Source organism: Rhinolophus sinicus, chromosome 10 (assembly GCF_057876585.1).
Source record: "Rhinolophus sinicus isolate RSI-liver-muscle chromosome 10, RSI-T2T, whole genome shotgun sequence".
Taxonomy (NCBI): domain Eukaryota; kingdom Metazoa; phylum Chordata; class Mammalia; order Chiroptera; family Rhinolophidae; genus Rhinolophus; species Rhinolophus sinicus.
Window position 1 is genome coordinate 13798617 of NC_142510.1, and position 19763 is coordinate 13818379.

General features: G+C 39.1%; 1 protein-coding gene across 10 annotated transcripts in view; it reads right to left on the reverse strand.

The window, feature by feature from the left end:
• The window catches only part of ZNF75A (zinc finger protein 75A), a 62232-nt gene that overhangs the window by 39929 nt on the left and 2540 nt on the right, over nt 1-19763 (reverse strand). For 3 of the 10 annotated variants that reach the window (XM_088801295.1, XM_019714833.3, XM_074322790.2), the window contains 7 exons: nt 18821-19019; nt 18056-18147; nt 17644-17770; nt 16483-16574; nt 16069-16195; nt 14293-14403; nt 10774-14114 (listed from right to left, as the gene is read on the reverse strand). In XM_088801295.1, coding sequence (XP_088657421.1) covers nt 13435-14114; nt 14293-14403; nt 16069-16195; nt 16483-16574; nt 17644-17770; nt 18056-18147; nt 18821-19019 — 1428 coding nt within the window. In that variant the 3' untranslated portion in view covers nt 10774-13434. Of the gene's footprint in view, nt 1-10773; nt 14115-14292; nt 14404-16068; nt 16196-16482; nt 16575-17643; nt 17771-18055; nt 18148-18820; nt 19020-19763 lie in introns of those variants that run through there. The other 7 variants (XM_088801297.1, XM_074322791.2, XM_074322792.2 and 4 more) reach the window with 3 other exon arrangements.

Below are 19763 nucleotides of genomic sequence, written 5' to 3' on the forward strand. Positions count from 1 at the left end.
ACAACAACTTGAAGCTGAACAGCACCCTCCACAACTAAGATTGAAAGGACAACAACTTGTCTTGGAAAAAAAAAAAAAAAGGCCTGGAAGTACACATTGTTCCCCAATAAAGTCCTGTTCCTCTTCCCCAATAAAATCTTTAAAAAAACACACATATAATTACCACATGACTCCACAGTTCCACTCCTAATTATATAACCAAAAGAAGTGAAACAAGGTACTCTAATACTTGTACATGCACATTCATAGCAGCACTATTCACAATAGCCAAAAGAGTACAAACAACTCAATTCTCCATCAATGAATGGATAAACAAATTGTGGTATACAAGGTGTAATTAAAAATTACCGTGAATGTTTAAATAAAAAAATTATTACAGTAAAAGACACATTGCCATTAACATGTTGCGTACGGATCACGAGAATCTTCATGAGGGATTTAAACCCTGCCGTATGCAACGTGTTAATCCCAATACTCCCCCTCGCTTTGAACACACAGATGCCATCAATCTTGCCACTTTCTGAAGCAGTTCTGGAAGTCCTCTTTCGTGAGTGTCTTTAGTTGTGCTGTCGTGGCTGCCTCAATGTCCTGAATCGATTCAAAATGTTTACCTTTCATGGTCATTTTGACTTTGGGGAAGAGCTAGAAGTTGCTCGGTGCCAGATCCGGCGAATAAAGTGGATGAGGACACACCATAATGTTTTTGACAGAAACTGCTATACCAGAAACGATGTGTGACACAGAGCCTTTCCATTGTGATCACAAAATACGGTGAATGCTGCTGCCAAGTGCCATTCAACAGAAAGGCAGGGATATGGGAAGCGACACACTGAACCTTAGTAACAGTGTGTGACAAGTTTCAATTTGTTTGGTGCAATCAGTAAGGTGTGAGCTACAGTTAAGAGAAGGTGTGTTTTTAAAATGTGCCATATATCATCCTCTGTCATGACAACACTTTGTGTCACACATTGCTTCTGGCATATATATGGCAATTTCTGTCAAATAAGAACATTACTGTGTGTCCTCCTCCACCTTATTCACCAGATCTGGCACCGTGTGACTTCTGGCTCTTCCCCAAAGTCAAAAGGATTCAGGACATCGAGGCAGCCACAACAGAGCAACTAAAGACACTCAGGAAAGAGGACTTCTAGAACTGCTTCAGAAAGTGGCAAGAATGATGGGATAAGTGTGTTCGAAGCGAGTGGGAGTATTTTGAGGGGGATTAATGGCAATGTGTCTTTTACTGTAATAATTTTTTTAATTTAAACATTCACCGTATTGTTTGATTACACCTCATATTAATACCAGTGCTGATACATGCTACAACGTGAATGAATCTCAAAAACCATTATGCTTTTTGGAAAAGAGCCAGGCCTAAAAGGTCACATATTGTATGATTTCATTTATATTAAATATTCAGAACAGATAAATCCATTAGGACAAAAAGCAGGTTTGTGGTTGCCAAGGACTGTGGGAAGAGGGGAACGGGGAGTAACTGCCTTACAGATATGGGGTTTTCTTTGAGGATGATGGAAATGTTTTCCAACTAGATAGAGGAGGTAGTTGCATAACATTGTGAAAGTACTAAATGCCACTCAGCTGTTCACTTTAAAATGTTTAATTTCATTTTACATGAATGTCACCTCATTAAAAAGTTGCCTATAAAAAATCAATTTGCCAAATTTATGTGGGTCTATTTCTGGACTCTCCATTCTATTCCATTGATCGATGTTTATCTCTTTACTAATACCACATTGCTTTGACTAACATAGCTTTAGAGAAATTCTTACAGTTAAATTATGTGATTCCTTCCAATTTTTTATTTTTCAAAACTATTTATGTTATCATAGTCCATTTACCTTTCCACCTTGCATTAAATTTATTGATCAGCCTAGGAAGAATCGACATCTTTACTATGTTGAGTCTTTCCAATTTATCAACATTCTATGTCCATCCATTTATTTAGGACTTGCTTGACTTATTCCTCCAGTGGTTTGTAGTTCTCAGCATACATATCCTATACATGTTAGATTTATACCTTGTTTCATTTTTTGAAGCTTCAATAAATATATTGCTTGCGGTATATAAAAATAGAATTGTTTGTTGACCCTGTGTCCTTCTATCTTACTAAATTTACTTATTCTAGAAACTTCTGTAGGATCTTAGGATTTTCTACATTACAATCATGTCATTGTGTTTTCCTTTCCAATCTGCATGTTTTGTATTTCCTTTTCTTGCATTATTTCAATGGTTAAGACTTCTAGTACAATGTTGAATAGGAACAGGAGGGGTGGATATTCTTGCCTTGTTCCTGATCTCAGAGGGAAAGCATTCAATCTTTGACAGTTACTTATGATATTAGCTAGTTTTTAAAAATAGGTGCTCTTTTACATATTAAAGAAATTTCATTCTATTCCTTGTTTGCTGAGAGTTTTTATCATAAATAAATGTCGTATTTTTGTCTCCACCTTAACTACAGTGCTCACTTCCAGGTTTCTAATTGTGTTGAATTGAAATCAAAGGATACCAGAGAAAATAAATTGTAAACTCATGATTTCAGTAGTACTTGGAATTCCGGTATTCTTCTCCAAATCACCTGCTGCTGTTAACTCTTTGAAGTTCTAAAATTAGTGCTCCATGAATTCTATCCAGATCTTATAGTTGTTTTCTATGTGAGAGTAAAGGCGAAGTGTCTTACTTAGAACTGAAATCCCAATGCTTCTACCTTTCCAATCCTTCTACCATTTCTTTCTTTCCCTGTATTATTGGTTCTCCCCTCTGATACCTAATCCTTGCATCCACAGATGTCTTTCAAAGTTAATTTCTTTTCGAAGTTTTTAATCTTAATCTTTCTTTTTTTCTCATCCACACTCTTCTTCCCTGCCCCATCTGCTACTATTAGCGACCTGGAAGCCTACTTGTCCCCTCTGCTTTAGTCCCTTCTTAATCAATTTTTAAATTGAGATATGTCACATACAATAAAATTCACCATTTTAAAGTATGTTGATATAATTCAGGTTTTATTAGTATATTCACAAATTGTCACAACTATTTAATTCCAGGATATTTTCATCACCCCAAGAAGAAATCCCATATCCTTTAGTAGTCACCCTCCATCCACTTGTAGCTCCCAGCCCCTGGAAACCACTAATCTACTTTCTGTCTTTATGGATTTGCCTATTCTGGATATTTCATACAACATGTGGTCTTTTGTGTCTGGCTCCTTTCACTTAGCATGTTTTCAAGTTTCATCCAGGTTGTAGCATATATTAGAACTTCGTTTTTTTTTTTATTGCTAAATAATATTCCATTGTATGGGTATACCACATTATTTATCCATTCATCAATTGATGGACATTTGGGTCGTTTCTAGTTTGGGACTATTGTGAATGTACTATGTACAATCATATACAAAGTTTTTGTTTGGACGTACATTTTCATTTCTCTCGACTATATACTTAGGAGTGAAATTGCTGGGTCAAATGGTAATTCTATGCTTAACTTTTTGAAGGACTGCCGAAGTGTTTTCTACAGTTGCTGAGCCATTTCACATTCCCACCAGGAATGAGGGTTCCAATTTCTCCACATCCATAACACTTATTATGTCTTTTTTTTTATTATTATTACCATGCTAGTAAACATAAGTGGTATCTCTTTGTGGTTTTGATTTAATTACTCTGATGGCTAATGATGTTGAGTGCCTTTCATGTACTGATTGATCATTTATATATCTTGAGAAATGTCTATTCAGATCCTTTGCCCCTTTAACAAATAAATTATCTTTACATTATTCAGTTTGTTTCCTATTCTGTTAAATAATGCTGCTTGAGATGAAGTTTCTGATGATTTTGGGATTGATGGTTGTGAAAATCTGGGGCACAGCAAACTGAAAAAAAACCTGTTTTGGTAAGTAGAATGTAATTGCTTATACACTAAAGTTCCTACAATTTTCTTAGAGAAATGTGAATATACAACTTTTCTTAGAGAAATGTACATTTCCATCAGTGATGTTTGAAGTACATGAGAATATATCTAGATTTCTTGTCTCTGCTTTTAATGTTCTAATCATTTTTATATCCATAAGATTTTTTAAAAATAAAAATATTGCAGATATTCTTCAAATATGAATGCTAAAGTCCACTCTCTTAAAAGTAGAGAGCTTAAGTCAATTCAATCACATCTATTTTTAAAAATTACTATTAAGGCATGTAAGATAGTGAAGGTGTGTTTTTCCTGTTCTATTTTGGGGGAACTGGAGTTGGACCTGAAGATAAGGCAGAGTGGGAAATTGATCATGGAAAGCCAATAAGCCAACTAAATGAAAATGATACAATTATCTAAATTTCATTTAAACAATGTAAAGAAGCCTAGAAAATGCCCTCTTTATCCCAAATCTAGCATTCTTTAGAAGAAAACAAAACAAAAAATGTTTGTGAGCATAAAAATCCCAGCAGCTAAAACAATGCCTGGTATATAGAAGGTGCTCAATAAAAATTTACCCAATGTTGAATGAACATGCACAGTGTATTATCGTCCCAAAGGTCTTAGGGAGCAAACATCCTCAAGAAGAGATAAGGACAGAAACAGGTTTTGGCAGCAGGTTAATGTGTCAACCTCGGAATTACAGGTGATAAACAGTAGTTTATGGCACCAGGAATACTGGTTACAAGTAACATTTGATTGGTTAAGTAGGTTTTTATAAATAATAAAGTATGGCAAGTATTAATTATCAATAAAAGGAACTTTCAGAGCAGTTTGTACCACACTTCTTGACTATCAAGGCACTGGATGTCGAAGTACAGAGTAGCTACTTTAGCATACCTCTAAAAAGACCAAGGGAAGGAACAGATACCAACCAAGGAAAAGGAGAGAAAATTCCTCATTAAGAGTAAGTATGACACCAAATGGGGAAGAAAATAGGAACAATAAATTTCCAGGTCATTTTTCATCTTGGCAGTTACTGCACTGGGATGGTTAAATGCTAATTAAAAAGAAATATGATAAAGCAGGAATGCTTAGAGGGAGGTGAATTATAATAAAATTCTAATGTTTTTAGTATTCAGTTACACATTATTTCAATAAAAAAAAATCCAAAGCCAATGAAGGAGGTAAATAAGGATACTTTTAGATCCTGGGGAAACACTATATAAATGTTGAAGGGCAATTATTATTATTATTTTGTTATTCAATGGCTTCCAGGAAACCAACAATTAACTGCTGACATTGTACTCTTAATGAGTGAATCACTCTGGGGCTCATTAAAAGTGCACCAGTTGATCATGTAGTTGTAACTCCTTAATAAGTTGCTCTGGGGACCACTACAGGCAGCTAGAGTCCTTACTGGACCACCCTCATTATGAGTCATTTGGGTTGCCTGTTCTCATAATTGAATATGCCCTGAGGAGGAGACCAAAAGGGTCCTCTTACAAAGTGATATTGAGAAGTTGTCAATCAAGTTCTGGTTGCCCTGAGGCAGCTCCCATGTTCTCAATTAACTTTGCCTGCTATGGGAGAGAGGGCCTCTGTTGGGTGGGAATTCTGTCTCAAGATGGTTTAGGGCAAAATTTCAAGAATTATTTATATCTTATAAACTGAACTATTGTTATCATGTCTGAAATTTGCTTTAAAATGCTCTAAAACAAACAACCCTCCCAAAACAAACAAAATAAAAAAAAATTGGAGGGGATAAATGAAACAAGATTAGCAAAATGTTGATAACTATTGTAGCCTATATAGAAGCCCGTCATATTATTCTCTCTACTTTTATGTATGTTTGACAATTTCCATAATGAAAACTTAAAAATAAGTATATATAAAGGGATTGTTCATCTCCTACATGTATTATTTTAAACCAGTTATTGCTCTATGTATCATAATTTTGTCAGTTACAGTGAACAGAAACCCCACTTTACACTAGCTTAAACAATAAAAGGAAATGTATAGATTCACGTAGCCAAAAAGTCCAGGGCAGTTCTAGGTGTCAGGTGACACTTCACACTACAGCTCAATGGTGTCACCAAGGATTGAAATTTATCACTCTGCTCTGCCTTCTATGCCATTGGTTTCATCCTAAGGCTCACATCTCTCCTAGTTTCAAGAAGATTGTCAATGGCTACTGGGTTATATGTATCATTCAGCAAGAGCTGAATTTGTTCTAGCATTTCCAACAAAAGTCCTGGCAGGACCAGCTTAAGGTCATATGCCTAACACTGAGGCAAATTCTAACCAAGGGGGTAGACTCCTCCTCTTATTAACTTAGTTTAGGTCACATTCTTCACTCCTAGAAGCCAGGGTCCAAAACCTCACTGATCTCCAAATAGAATCAGGGTTGTTGGGAGGGAGGAAAGGGAAAATGGATGCTAAGAGGCAGTCAACAAATATCTGCCACACTTCCAGTAGATTAGAATAGTGAGCACTGAATGATATCTTCTAAAACTGCGATATAGGTGTGAAGCTGTGGTCAGAGATCAGAGAACAGGGTAATCTGCAGAGGTAAAAGATTACGTTAATGAAAGGACAAGAAGTACCTGGGATGGGAATGGTGATGAGGAATTCCATGAGGTAAGCATTATATATATATATATATATATATATATATATATATATATATATATATATATATATATATGAAAACTATAAACCAGTATCTCATGCACATAGATTAAAAAATCCTCAACAAAATATTAAAAAATTAAATCCAACAATGTATAATAAAAATTATACAGTGGAATTTATTCCAGGCATGCAAAGCTGGTTCAATACTCAAAAATAAATTAATGTGATCCATCATATCAACAGGCTAAAGAAAAAAAATCACATGATTACATGAGTAGATACAGAAAAAGCATTTGAGAAGATCTAACACCCATTCATGATTTGAAAAACAAAAATAAAAAAACCTCTCAGTAAGCTAAGAATAGAGGGGAATTTCCTCAACTTGATAAAAGATCTACACAAACCCTACAATTAATATAATACTTAATTGTGAGAAACTGGAAGCTTTCCCGTTAAGCTCAGGAACAAGGCAAGAATGTCCCCTCTCACTACTCCTCTTAAACATCGTACTGGAAGCACAAGATAATGCAAGAAGACAAAAACAAAAATAAAAAGTATATGGAACAAGAAAGAAGAAATATAACCGTCTTTGTTCACAAGCAACATGACCATCTATGTAAAAAAACCCCCAAAGAACCAACAGAAAACTCCTGGGATTAATAAAGCATTTGTAGCAAGGTGGCAGTTTACAAGGTTAGTATACAAACATCAACCACTTCTCTATATACCAGCAATGAACAATTGCAATTTGAAATTAAAAACATAATGCAATTTAAATTAGCACCAAAAATAAAATACTTAGGTATAATTTAACAAAATATGTACAAGATCTTATGAAGAAAACTACAAGATAAAAGAAATCAAGAGCTACATAAATGTAGAGACATTCCATGTTCATGGATAGGAAAACTCAATGTTGTCAAGATGGCAGTTCTTCCTAACTTGATATATAGATTGAATGGAATCCCAGTAAAAATCCCAGAAAGTTATCTAATGGATATTGACAAACTGATTTTAAAATATACATGGACAGTCAAAAGACCCAAAATAGCCAACACAATATTGAAGGAGAAAACCTAAGTTGAAAGACTGACATCAATTTACTCTAAAGCTACATTAATCAAGACAGTGTGGTATTGGTGAAAAAAATAGACCTATAGATCAATGGAACAGAATACAGAGCCCAGAAACAGACCACATAAATATGGTCAACTGATTGTTGACAAAGGAGCAAAGACAATAAAATGGAGAAAAGATAGTGTTTTCAACAAATGATGCTAGAACAACTGGACATCCACATGTAAAAAAAAAAAGTCTAGACAGATTTTACACCCTTCAAAAAAATTAATCCTAAATGGATCCTATATCTAAATGTAAACCACAAAACAATAAAACTTCTATCAGGTAACATAGGAAAAAACTTAGATTACCTTGGGTTTGGTGATAATTTTTTAGATACAACACTAAAGGCACAATCCATGAAAGAAAGAATTAATAAGCTGGACTTCATTAAAATTAAATTTTTCTGCTCTGTAAAAGACACTGTCAAAAGAATGAGAAGAGCCAAAGACTGGGAGAAAATATTTGCAAAATACATAGCTGATAAAGGACTGTTACACAAATTATGCAAAGAACACTTAAAATGCAACAGTAAGAAAATGAATGACTTGATTTAAAAATGGGCAAAATATCTGAACAGACACCTAACCAGAGAAGGTACACAGATGATACATTTGCGTATAAAAAGATGCTCTACTCCTGTCATTAGGTAATTGCAAATTAAAAGGATGAGATACCATTATACAATGATCAGAATGGTGAAAATCCAGTAACACTGACAAACGCTGACAAGGATGTGGAGCAACAGGAACTCTCATTCATTGCTGATGGGAATGCAAAGTTGATTTTCCTGTAAATCTCAGACCCCTTTGATCCTGAGAAAGGTTATACAAAGGACTATTTCCAGATCCCAGATTGTGTACAGGGACTAGAAATGATTTTGGAGGGCAGAGCATCCTGGTGAACTCTAAGGAGTTATCCAGAGGAAAAGTGGGGTTCTTCCTGAGAATAAGAGATGCTACAAAAAGATTCCTTCCTAGCCCATGGGGGAACGGGCAAGAGGTTAACATTTAGTTGAGGGTGATGGTACTTTCTGTTCAGTTGTTTATGAGTCATGGACAAATGCTTAGTGTGAAAATTATGATGTTGGAAATATATCCATTGGTTTGAAAAATTTAACAATAAGTAGCATACTAAGTTTTCCCTTACAAGTTCAGTGTATTCAAATAGTATAAAGCTTAATTTTTTGTGTTAGTGTTAAGATTGTTGCAACTCAGATTCATCATCAAATATGGTAGAAAAGAGAAGTGATTCTGGTAGTTTTCCTAAATCTGAAACTCAATGTAAGACAAGATCTTCCTTGCTTAATTCCTTTCATGAGAGGTAGATGGCAGGGGTGGGGGGGTGGGGAGACTGCTTTAAGTACAAGCATCAGATATGGGTGAATCATACAGGAGGAAAGCCTTATAGATGCTTGACAGTATCATTGCCCATTGGAGAAGTCAGACATGAAAGAAACTATACATATATTGAGTTTGGTAGATGCTTCAAATGGTGCTCTGGCCTTGCTCCCCACTGAACCCACACAAGGAACTATAATAGTGACAAATGTGGAAAAGCTTCACTTAACAATGTGCTTGTGTATTTGTTTGGAAAGAACCCAGAAAGAGTGTGGGTAAAGCTTCAACATTTCTTACTTGAGGGACCTTCAGAGACTACGTACAGGAGAGAACACACACAAAAAATTTGAGACCTGCAGCAAAGAATCCACTCTAAACAGTAAAGGCAAAGCCCCTGAAAGAAAACAGGTAGCCTGATACAAGAGTGGAACCACAGAAGGTGCTCAGTAAGCACTTGTCAGTGGAGTGACTCAGTGAGTGCTTAAAAAAATCCTTTATGAAGTTTAAATCTTTTGTGTTATCCCAACTATCCAGTTGGATAGAAAAGACTGCTTAGCATCCTTCCTCTCAAGCTCTCCAGGGGAATGAAACTGTTCTCATTGTTCCAAAAACTGATCAAAACCCTAGTTTGTTTTAGATTCCAAGCTCTCCTCCTATTGTGCCCCTCCAGTTAAAAGATAGCTGAGGTTCTCAAGGTCAGCTTGAGGTTCCAGGGTGTACTTAATGGCAGGGAGACCTCTGGTCTGGGATGATCGCAGCACTGTGGCCACAGAGACCTGTGCAGAGAAGGGGCTGAGGATTTGGGGGCTAGCCTGGGTCAATGATCCAGCACTCAGAACCAACCTTGGAGCCATTGTAAGACTGTTATCTGAACAAACTAAAATAAAGGACCTTCTGGTTATGGAGTACATATTTGTGAGACCTCTAATACTAATATTGGAGACTAAACAAAGGATTGTGTCTCTGATATCATTTTCAAAACAAACCTCAATAGATTTTGATTATTTTTTTGAGTAATCTACTCTCATCCCTGTGACGAAGCTATAGAAGTTCCTTCTTCCAACTTCCACACGTCCTCCCAAAATTCCAAGCATAAGTAGTAAGACATTGTGCTGCTTGTTATTGGCTAAGCTTGGACGTTCCCACTGGAGGCTGCTCACTCACCAAATGAAGTATCCTGCTCCTGCTTTCCTGACCAAGATTCTCCTCAACTGTCATCCCTTAGTCCAGGAAAAGCAGCCACCTTCCTCTCTACATCTGGAAAATTTGCTTCTGTCCTGTATCCCATGTTTTTTGAGGCACAACTCACAGAAGGTACTACAAGAGTAGTTACCAAATCATTGCTTGAAGTCTACTGTACTCACATAGGAATAAAAGGCAACCCCTACCCTCTTCTGAGCCCATGGATCAAAAATCACATCATGTGTATGTGCAGCAGTGGAGCACAAGGACACAGAGAACAAGAGGAATAAGGTCACAAAGGGAAGAGAAAAGGTTGCCTTGTCCACTTGAACTCCCCTGGACTTATTCCCCGGTAAGCAACCAGTCTTTCTTTAATATCACCTACAGTCTTGTAAGTTCCTAAGTGTTCCCATCAGTGTTACATCAGTTCAGGGGAGGATCTAGAGGAATCTAGACTTCTCCTAGGGCCAAAGGCCAAGTGGAACAACAACAAAAAAATGTTCCGAAGCTCTAGTAGAATAGTCACCTCTATCAAGGCAGACTAGGTTATACTGCAGAAACACACAGCACCAACATCTCAGTGGTTAAACGCAACAATTTATTTCTCATTCCCACAAAGTCCATTATATGTCTGGCCAGAACAGCTAACCTGACATGTGAGGACTCAGCATTCCAGACTGGTTTGATCTTGTGGTTCTTCTGTCTGTGCTTCCATGATTGAGGCAGGAAAACAGAGCACTACAGAGTCTTACACCAACAAATAAGTGCTTCAGCCCAGATGTGAGGCTTCTGCTCACAACCCACTGACCAAAACCACCTCATGACCCTATCTAACTGCAAGGAGCAGAAAAGCATAACCATTCTCCTTTTTACTGTTCACTAGAATATAAGTTCCATGAGGGTATGCATTTTCTGTTGTTAACTACTATATCCTTAGTCGAGAACAGCGCCTGGGCAAATAGGCCCTCATTAAATTAAATGAATATGGTGCCAGCAAGAAATTCACATGTATCTTCGGAGAAGAGACACAGTCCTAGGGAATCTAAGGCTGAGGGTGTTGAGTAAGAGCTATGGAGACCAGAGTTCCAGAGCTGGCTGTGCTTAAGAAATACTTGGTGTAGTTCATTTCGGGGAAGAAAATAGAATCCCACTGAGCAAACGAGACCAATGCTCAGGTGATTTACACCAAAAAGCACTTACACCATAGATCAAATCAAGTCAGCATAACCACCACCACCAGTGCTCAGCTCCCCAAAGGAGCTGCAAGCGCCACAAATGCATCTGCTTCTTTACTGTAATCAACCCTCCCAATACATCTTGGAAACACATCTACTGTTGGCCAGGTTGGTAGGCGCTTTTCTTTTATGAATCCTTGTAACCCCCAGATCAATCCTGAGGTGTTTTCTCAATTTTATAGAGAAAATGAAGGCTTAAGAGTGTTTCAGCAACCAATCAAGAAACAGGAATGTTTTACAAGCTAGAAATAGATACAAAGTCATCCAGGCTGGCTCTGGGGGACTATCATACAAATCAGTCCTGCTAACCCTGCCTTCAGGCCTAATGAAGCTAAGCGATAGCCAACAGACCCACTAGCTATGGGATATTGAACAAGTCCCTGCATCTCTTTGAACCTTACCTTCTTCATTTGTAAAATAAGAAATATGGAGGAGCTCTTTTAACCCCTTCGCTGATATTACCTAAAAGCTCTAATACCATGTTTCCTTGAAAATAAGACCTTGCCGGACAATCAGCTCTAAAGTGACTTTTGGAGCAAAAATTAATATTAAGTCCTGGTCTTATTTTACCGTAAGACCGGCTCTTATATTATTTTTTGCTCCAAAAGACACATTAGAGCTGATTGTTCGGCTAGGTCTTATATGCAGGAAAACAGGGTAGGAACACATCTGAGTCACTGTTACAGATAAAGGGTGAGTTATGTAAGAAAATCCACAGCCTAGAGAGATTTTCAGCAGTATATCAAACTTGTCACCTAACGCTACTGCTAAATGGTCGGCTGGAGTAAATACACAGGTAGACCCTGTCTGCTTAATAGTTTACAGTGTACGTCAACCCAACATGGATGTGGATTCGCCAACTTTTGCCCACTTCTCAGCATCAGTTCCCAAAACTGTCCTTTGGAAACTTAAGAGTCCTGCTGACTGGATTCCCAGGTGACCATGCTCAGTGAACCAAGGATCCTGCCTGCAGGACACGATCCAGTTCCCAAATGTAAAACTCTCTTCTGATTCTTAACAAACAAAACCCAAATGAAAAAGCAAGCAATGAAAAAACTGAGGAGTTAATTCTGAACTTTCCTTAATTTTCTTTCAGGCCTTGGGAAAGTGCTACTTTTTATGGCATTTCATCCTATTACCATTGTGAAGAAAGGAAAATCTACTTTGTTACAGCAGAAAATTCTTCTTTATACCTAATACATATTTTGTGGCTAAAAGTGCAAACCTGTTTCCACATGATCTCATTATGTTTTCATTTTTGTCAGAGCACCAATGAGAGGCATAAGATAGTGCATTATTAGTTATCTGGAAGATACCCTAGTGGTGAAGTAACTATGCTTTTTCACAATAAAAATTGCACTAATATGATTCAAAAGCTCAAGTTGCTAAAAAGTTCAAGAAGGAACTCAGATGATATCCAAGAACAAGAGAGGAAGAAATTCCAATTTGGTTCTTGGAAAATTTTACATTAGAAGTCATTTCTTCCCCATGAGACTAGTGAAATTGGTAAGCCTGCTACCTTGAAATCAATGGAATGCAATAAAACAAGTATATTATTGCTTATGTTATGAAAGACCATGCTACAAATGTTTCTATCACATGTTTAAGAGTAGCTGGGGAGATCAATGCAAAACCTACACTATTTACCTCTGTGACCACTGAAGACTGATTATCAGATTCATGGCTGCATCTGCTATTTGAAGCTGAATTTGCTATTTTGCGAGGTATAATCCCAAAAGCTTTTCCCATTATTCAAAATGTTCTTAGAACATCTCTCTTGCAAAGAAATTCCCTGAAGGTTATAAGTAAAAAAAAAGTAGTACGTTAGTACATCCCCTGTAGATTCAACCTTGATTCCTTTCTATAAAACATATTTATATCCTGAAATTATCCCCTGGTGGAAAATCCTTCATGCTTCATAATTTTGTATTTTTTCATAAACTTTAGGATAAAGATTCACTTGGTAAATTTCTTGAGACTGACGACAGTGGACAAACTTCCCTTTACTGGTGGAGTTTCTGGTGTCTAAGAAGGCTTGACCGCCTGCTGAAGTTTCTCCTGCATATACTACAGGAATAAGGCTGCTCACCTGTGTGGGTTCTCCGGTGTTTAATAAGGTGGGAGTTCTGACTGAATTTTTTTCCACATTCATGACATGTAAAGGGCTTCTCTCCAGTGTGAGTTCTTTGGTGTGTGTGTAGATTTGTATTTTGACTGAAGCTTTTCCCACACCATGAGCATTTATATGGTTTTATCCCTTGGTGTGTCGTTAAGTGCTTATTAAGATCTGAACTCCATCTAAACCTCTTATCACACTGTGGACATTTATATGGCTTCTCTTCAGTGTGAATTCTTTGGTGCTTAATAAGGTCAGAGCTAACTCTGAAGCTTTTCCCACATTCCTGGCATTTAAAAGGCTTCTCTCCTGCACGTTCTTTCTTGTGACGAACCATGAGTTTCAGCAGTTCTTGTTTCCAGGTTGAAAGTTTCTTTCTTTTCTTCACTGGAAAATCTCGGGGCCATTTCCCCACCCTGTGCGTATCACTATGATTTTCTTTGCCTGTTGTTTTCTGGGGAACTTTCACTCTGGCCTTTTTTGATATTATGTCTCCTGGTGCTTGTATTTCTAAGTCAGAGAGGCATATCGGCTGATGATTTTCAGTGTTATTTTTGAGGTTTAACCCTGTTGGAATGAATGTAAGAATTAGCCACCTGAAAGGTAGAGCAAGAAAACCACAGGAATGGAGAGAAATTTTAAAGATCACTGATTTCTAATAAACAGGTAAGTAGAATCTTAAAATGTTAAGCCTTGCAAAAGTTCCTATCAAGGCACATTTCTCCTCTTCCCATGGTGTATTTACCTGCAGGCAGCTCTCGAGGACTGTCCTTGAAATTCAGGGATCCTTGAACCCATGGCTCTTCCCCTTGCTCTAGACAGGAGATCACCTTAGGTTTGGGAAGCACAAATATGGCTGTGAAATGGAAAAACTGAGGTCAAGGAATGAAAACTTCACAGTGGTTCCATAATTCCGGACTACTACAGAAAGAGCAAAGGACACTTTTACACTGTATTATTACAAATAGTTATCATAGACTCTCAAATCAGGTATCAGGTTTTCACTGTACTGCATTTGTAGGTACACATACATAGTGGAGACTGAAAAACAAACCTAGCTTGACTAATGGAAAGGGCACGGGAATCTTGAGCATGTTCTGCCTCTTCTGCCATCAAGAATGCCCAATATTTGACCAAGGTGGAACTAAACTCTAGAGGTTGAAGGGAATACAGGCTGGTCCTATTCACTTTTTAGGACTTACCCTGAATAAGACTAGGGCTAGAAGAGCCATTGTGAAGTTCAGTGGGTTGGGTATCATATGCACATGTGATTCCTGTCATAATGACAGCATTTTTTTATTCAGCACTAGAGCGCTGGACACTGGACTAATAAGGTTTGCTACCACTCCTATAACTCACTAGTTCACATCCGATTGGACCAAACAGACCAGAATCACTTCAGTGGACTTTTTCAAAATACAAATTGCCCGATTTGGGAAGTACTCAGCATTCAGTCTTTCCACAAATATCTATTGAGTGGCTATGGCATGCCAGGCATTCTCTATGAACTATGGATATAGTGGGGAATGAGCCCAAAGTCCACCGATCTCACAGAACTTATCTTCTAATGAGAGAATGAGACGATCAAACATCAGTAAACAAATGAAATGTCAGGAAATGGTAAATATTTTAAAAGAAACTACAGCAGAGTAAGAGAGCTTTTAGGATTCTGCTTCTATGAAGCTATTTGAGATAAGCCTATGTGGAAGGCCTCTCTGAGAAAGTGATATTTGAGCAGACCTAAAGGTGCGAGTTTAGACATGTGGCAGAAAAGTAGCCAAGAAGTGGGAAGGGGAAAGTTGAAATGAGTATGGCAAGTTCAAGAAACAGCAAGACCAGTGTGGATAAGGGCATGAGTGGCAGCAGATTAGTACAGGGAGGTTAGGAGATGCCACATCCTGGAGGGTCCTTGGTAAAGAGAAGTTTGGATTTATTCTGAATGTCATGAGATGTCATCAGAGGCTTTGAAACAGGAAAATATCATGACTTGATCAAGTTTAAAAAGTCTGCATGGAAAGCAGACTGTAGGAGGGCAGGAGTGGTGGCAGGTGGTGCCAATTAGGAAACTTCTGAGGTGGACCCAGTTTGAGATGCCACTGGCTTAGGCCAGGATGTTAACGACACAAGAGGATGAGACATGGTTGGACTCAGGCTATCCCGCAAAGATGGAACCAAGAGAATAGTAATGCATTAGTAGTGGAGTATGATGAAAAAAATCATGATAAATGATGACTACGTTCCTTGCTCTGAGCAACTAGGTGAACAGAGTGATGTTTACTGAGCCGAGAAGACATAAGAGCAGGTTTTGGGGAAAGAAATCAAGATTCTATGTAGGATAAGGAATGCGTACTTGGAAAAAGCTCCCAAGTAACCTGGATACACCTTTCCCCCGCATATACCACCTAATTGAAAACCAACCAGCTACTGGAACAGAGACCCTCTTCCAGAGGTGCATTCTCAGTATGCCGAGAACATGACAGATTACTCAACTTCTATGTAAAGGAAAGGGAAGAATTTTTACCTAGAGAGATGACAGTCTCATAGTTTTCCTGCATTACATCATTGTAGAGAGCTTTCTGACTGGGATCCAGTAACTCCCATTCTTCCTGGGAAAAATACACGGCCACTTCTTCAAATGTCAACAAGCTCTAAAGGAGAGAATGGGCTTCAGCTCTGTACTTGTCATTCCAGAAGCCACCCTACCATTTGGCCCTTGAACTGCATAGTAGGCCAGGGCCTGAAGGAATTCAGAGCACAATTTTTTGAAAAGAAAGAAGGGAGAAAGGAAGGTCGCAAGGGATCAGCAAACACCCTGAGAGATGTCTAGGTCCCCAGGAGAACACTGTGGCTAATATGCCTCTGAGCACCTGCTGGGCACTGTGGGTCATGGGCAGCAGGGAAAGGCAGTCCTAAACAGCTCGAAAGCAAAGCTCACCTGGGACTCAGGCAAGACGAGCTCAGATGCCACTGTCCAGTCTTTGGTATTTGTCTGCTCAGGAAAGGCAAGGGTCTGGTGAGCAGGCACAGCTGTGGGTGGAAAAGAGCCATAGGAAATTTCTCTCACATCTATGAATATCCTGAGGACATTTCTAAACCACAGAAGATCCTGATTCTTCATTAGAAACGGGACTCCTTTAGAAGTATTGAGTACCTAGAAGTCGCTTTCTCAGATCCTATAAACATACCCCAATCGACTGTTTTCAGTTTTCATGAGTAAACTAATAAAAAGACATTTCATTTTTTTCCTTTCATGACATAAATTATTCTCCTCAGCAAAAATTAGAGATGTTTGAAAATGCTGCAGTGTTCAGTGTGCCTGGTAGGGGAAATTGGAATGTAAAAATGAACACGGCAAGCTTAAGAAATGATAAGAAGACCAATGTGGCTAAAGAAGATGGAACCAGGGCATAAGTGGCAGGAGATGAGAGTAGGGAGAGGTAAGTCAGGGCCAGATCTTGGAGGGGCATACATGCCTTCTAAGTTGTTTAGAATTTCTTCTGCACATGTGAGAAGTTATAAAGTTTTGAAGGAATGTCATGATCTAATCGGGTTTATAAAAGACTCTGGATGCTTTGTGGAAAACAGACTGTGGGAGGCCAAAGAGGTGGCCAGGGTTCTGATTAGAAAGCTGCTAAGGAGGACCTGGCTAGAGAAGCCTCTGGGTTAGACCAGAATGTTAATAGCACAAAAGGATGAGACATGACTGGACTCAGGCTATGCTGTAAAGGTGGACCAAGAGAATAGGGATGCATTAGTAATGGGGTATGATGGCAAGATCAGATTAAAGGATGACCTAAGTTTTCTGGCCTAAACTATAGGGTAAACAGTGGTGCCATTTATGGAAATGGAAAGTTAAAAGAGCAGATTTGGAGGGGAGAGAAGCGGGAAGATCAAGAATTTTAGGATAAGGAATGAGCATATGCACTTGGAAAAAGTTCCCAGGTGACCTGGATACGACTTTTCCCCACATACACTATCTAATTGAGAACCAACCAGTTATTGGAACAGAGACGCTCTCCCAGAGGTGCATTCTCAGTATGCCGAGAACATGACAGATTACTCAACTTCTATGTAAAGGGAAGGGGAGAATCTTTACCTAGAGAGATGACAGTCTCATAGTTTTTCTGCATTACATCATTGTAGAGGGCCTTCTGACTGGGATCCAGTAACTCCCATTCTTCCTGGGAAAAATACACGGCCACTTCTTCAAATGTCAACAAGCTCTAAAGAAGAGAATGGGCTTCAGCTCAGTACCTGCCACTGCAGAAGCAGCCCTGCCTTTTGGCCCTTGAACTGCATAGTAGGCCAAGCACTGAAGGGATTAAGAGCACATAATTTTTTTAAAAGAAGGGAGAAAGGAAGAAGGCAAGGGATGAGCAAAAAGCCTGAGAGGTGTCCAGTTCCCTGGGAGAACATCGGGGCTAACATGCCTCTGAGCACCTGCTGGGCACTGTGGGTCATGGGCAGCAGGGAAAGGCAGTCCTAAACAGCTCGAAAGCACAGCTCACCTGGGACTCATGCAAGACGAGCTCGGATGCCACTGTCCAGTCTTTGGTGTTTGTCTGCTCAGGTAAGGCAAGGATCTGGTGAATAGGCACAGCTGTGGGGAGAAAAGAGCCATAGGAAATATCTTTCGCGTCTATGCACATCCTGAGGACATTTCTAAACTATAGAAGATCCTGATTCTTTCAGTAGAGATGAGAAAGCTTAACAAGGGTGTGCGATGCGCAGATGTAGCCTTGTCATTAATAATAAGAACCAAGTATCTACCAGCCCCTGTAACAGGTTCCCGTTTTCAGTGAAATTAATAAAAGCCCTTTTTACTATGCTCTGATGATATACTCTGTTATGTAAAAATTAAATAGAGCTGACAATGAAATATTCAGGAATTTAAGTGTATAATAAGAACTGCAGTTTTTAAAAATCATTTGACTTTTTTCCTGGTACATAATGGGTTCCCATTCTACCACTTGCAGCCCATTTCGGATCCTAATTCCTTCTGTTTTAGGAGATGAGGTGCCCTCGACTTTCTACTTTTGTAAGGAAGAGACCATGTTGTAATTACCGTGGTTCTGTGGTTTGGATATTTCTGTACTTAGGCCAAACCCCACCATCACCCACAGCTGGTCTGTTCTAAGACCATCTTCGAGAGGAGCAGTGTATCATAATTGCTACCATGGCTGTATTTGCAGATCCAGAGCTGGGCACCCGAAAATGCTCACAGCAGTCTGGCTGAGCTCCCAGCAGGAAGAAATGATCATGAAACTCCTTACCCCTCTCACACACAGGCTCGGTTTCTTTATGAGTATTTCTACTCAGCTCTTCCTGTACACCCTGGTATTTATTCCAAAATTCTTCATCCTGGGATGTGCCCACTGGCGACTGGGACTCTGTTGGCTTCAACCTGAAGCTTGGGGCCTCTGCTGTTTCTTCCAAGAGCACTGCTTCCTTTCCCAGCTCCTGGATAGCAACCTGGAAACAATTTCCATCCTGTTACCACAGAACTTATGTTAGGGTTGGGGGTTGGTGGTAGAGGAGGAAACGCATAGAGTCCAGGTCGTGGGAAGTGTGAGACACTAAAGGGAATGTCAAAAAGACTTAAAGAGATATTGGGCCACCAATTTTGTACAGTCTATCCTCAAAGTCAGGCAAATTTAGGAAAAAAGGAAAAAAGGTGTGGCTACTGCTAACCCTCCAACACAGCAGCCTCCATCCCTCTGCACAGAGCCCAGCTCAGACCACTAGCAAGGTTTGCAGACTGCCTGCTCTCATGCTGCCTTAACAGCCTTTCTAGACAAAAACCCAGCCTCGTGTCGTCCAGTTTTCTCAAAAGATTAAGAAACTGAATTTTAAAAGTTGTCTAGTGAACCAGATTGTCCCCAGGGCCAGGAAAGGTTTTTATAGAAAATTGGGATGAGATAGAGAAGGAAAGGGGAGGAAAGATTCTGGTTCCAACCTCTCTCCAGAGGATTTTGACACCAAACATATAGCCCTACCCTGCATTCTTCACAGTAGGCCTGAAGCCAGTTGATGTGCTGCCACCTGCCCAAGGGCATACCCTGTCCGTCACTCACCAGACGAGCCAACGACCAACCACTAAGGGAGGCTCTTGTCTAGGGGATGAAGGACACTCTCTCTCAGCATCATTCTTCTCTCAGCCACTCTGCTAGGATTTCGAAGTATTTGTTTCCATGTTCATTCTCCTCCTTTCTCCTC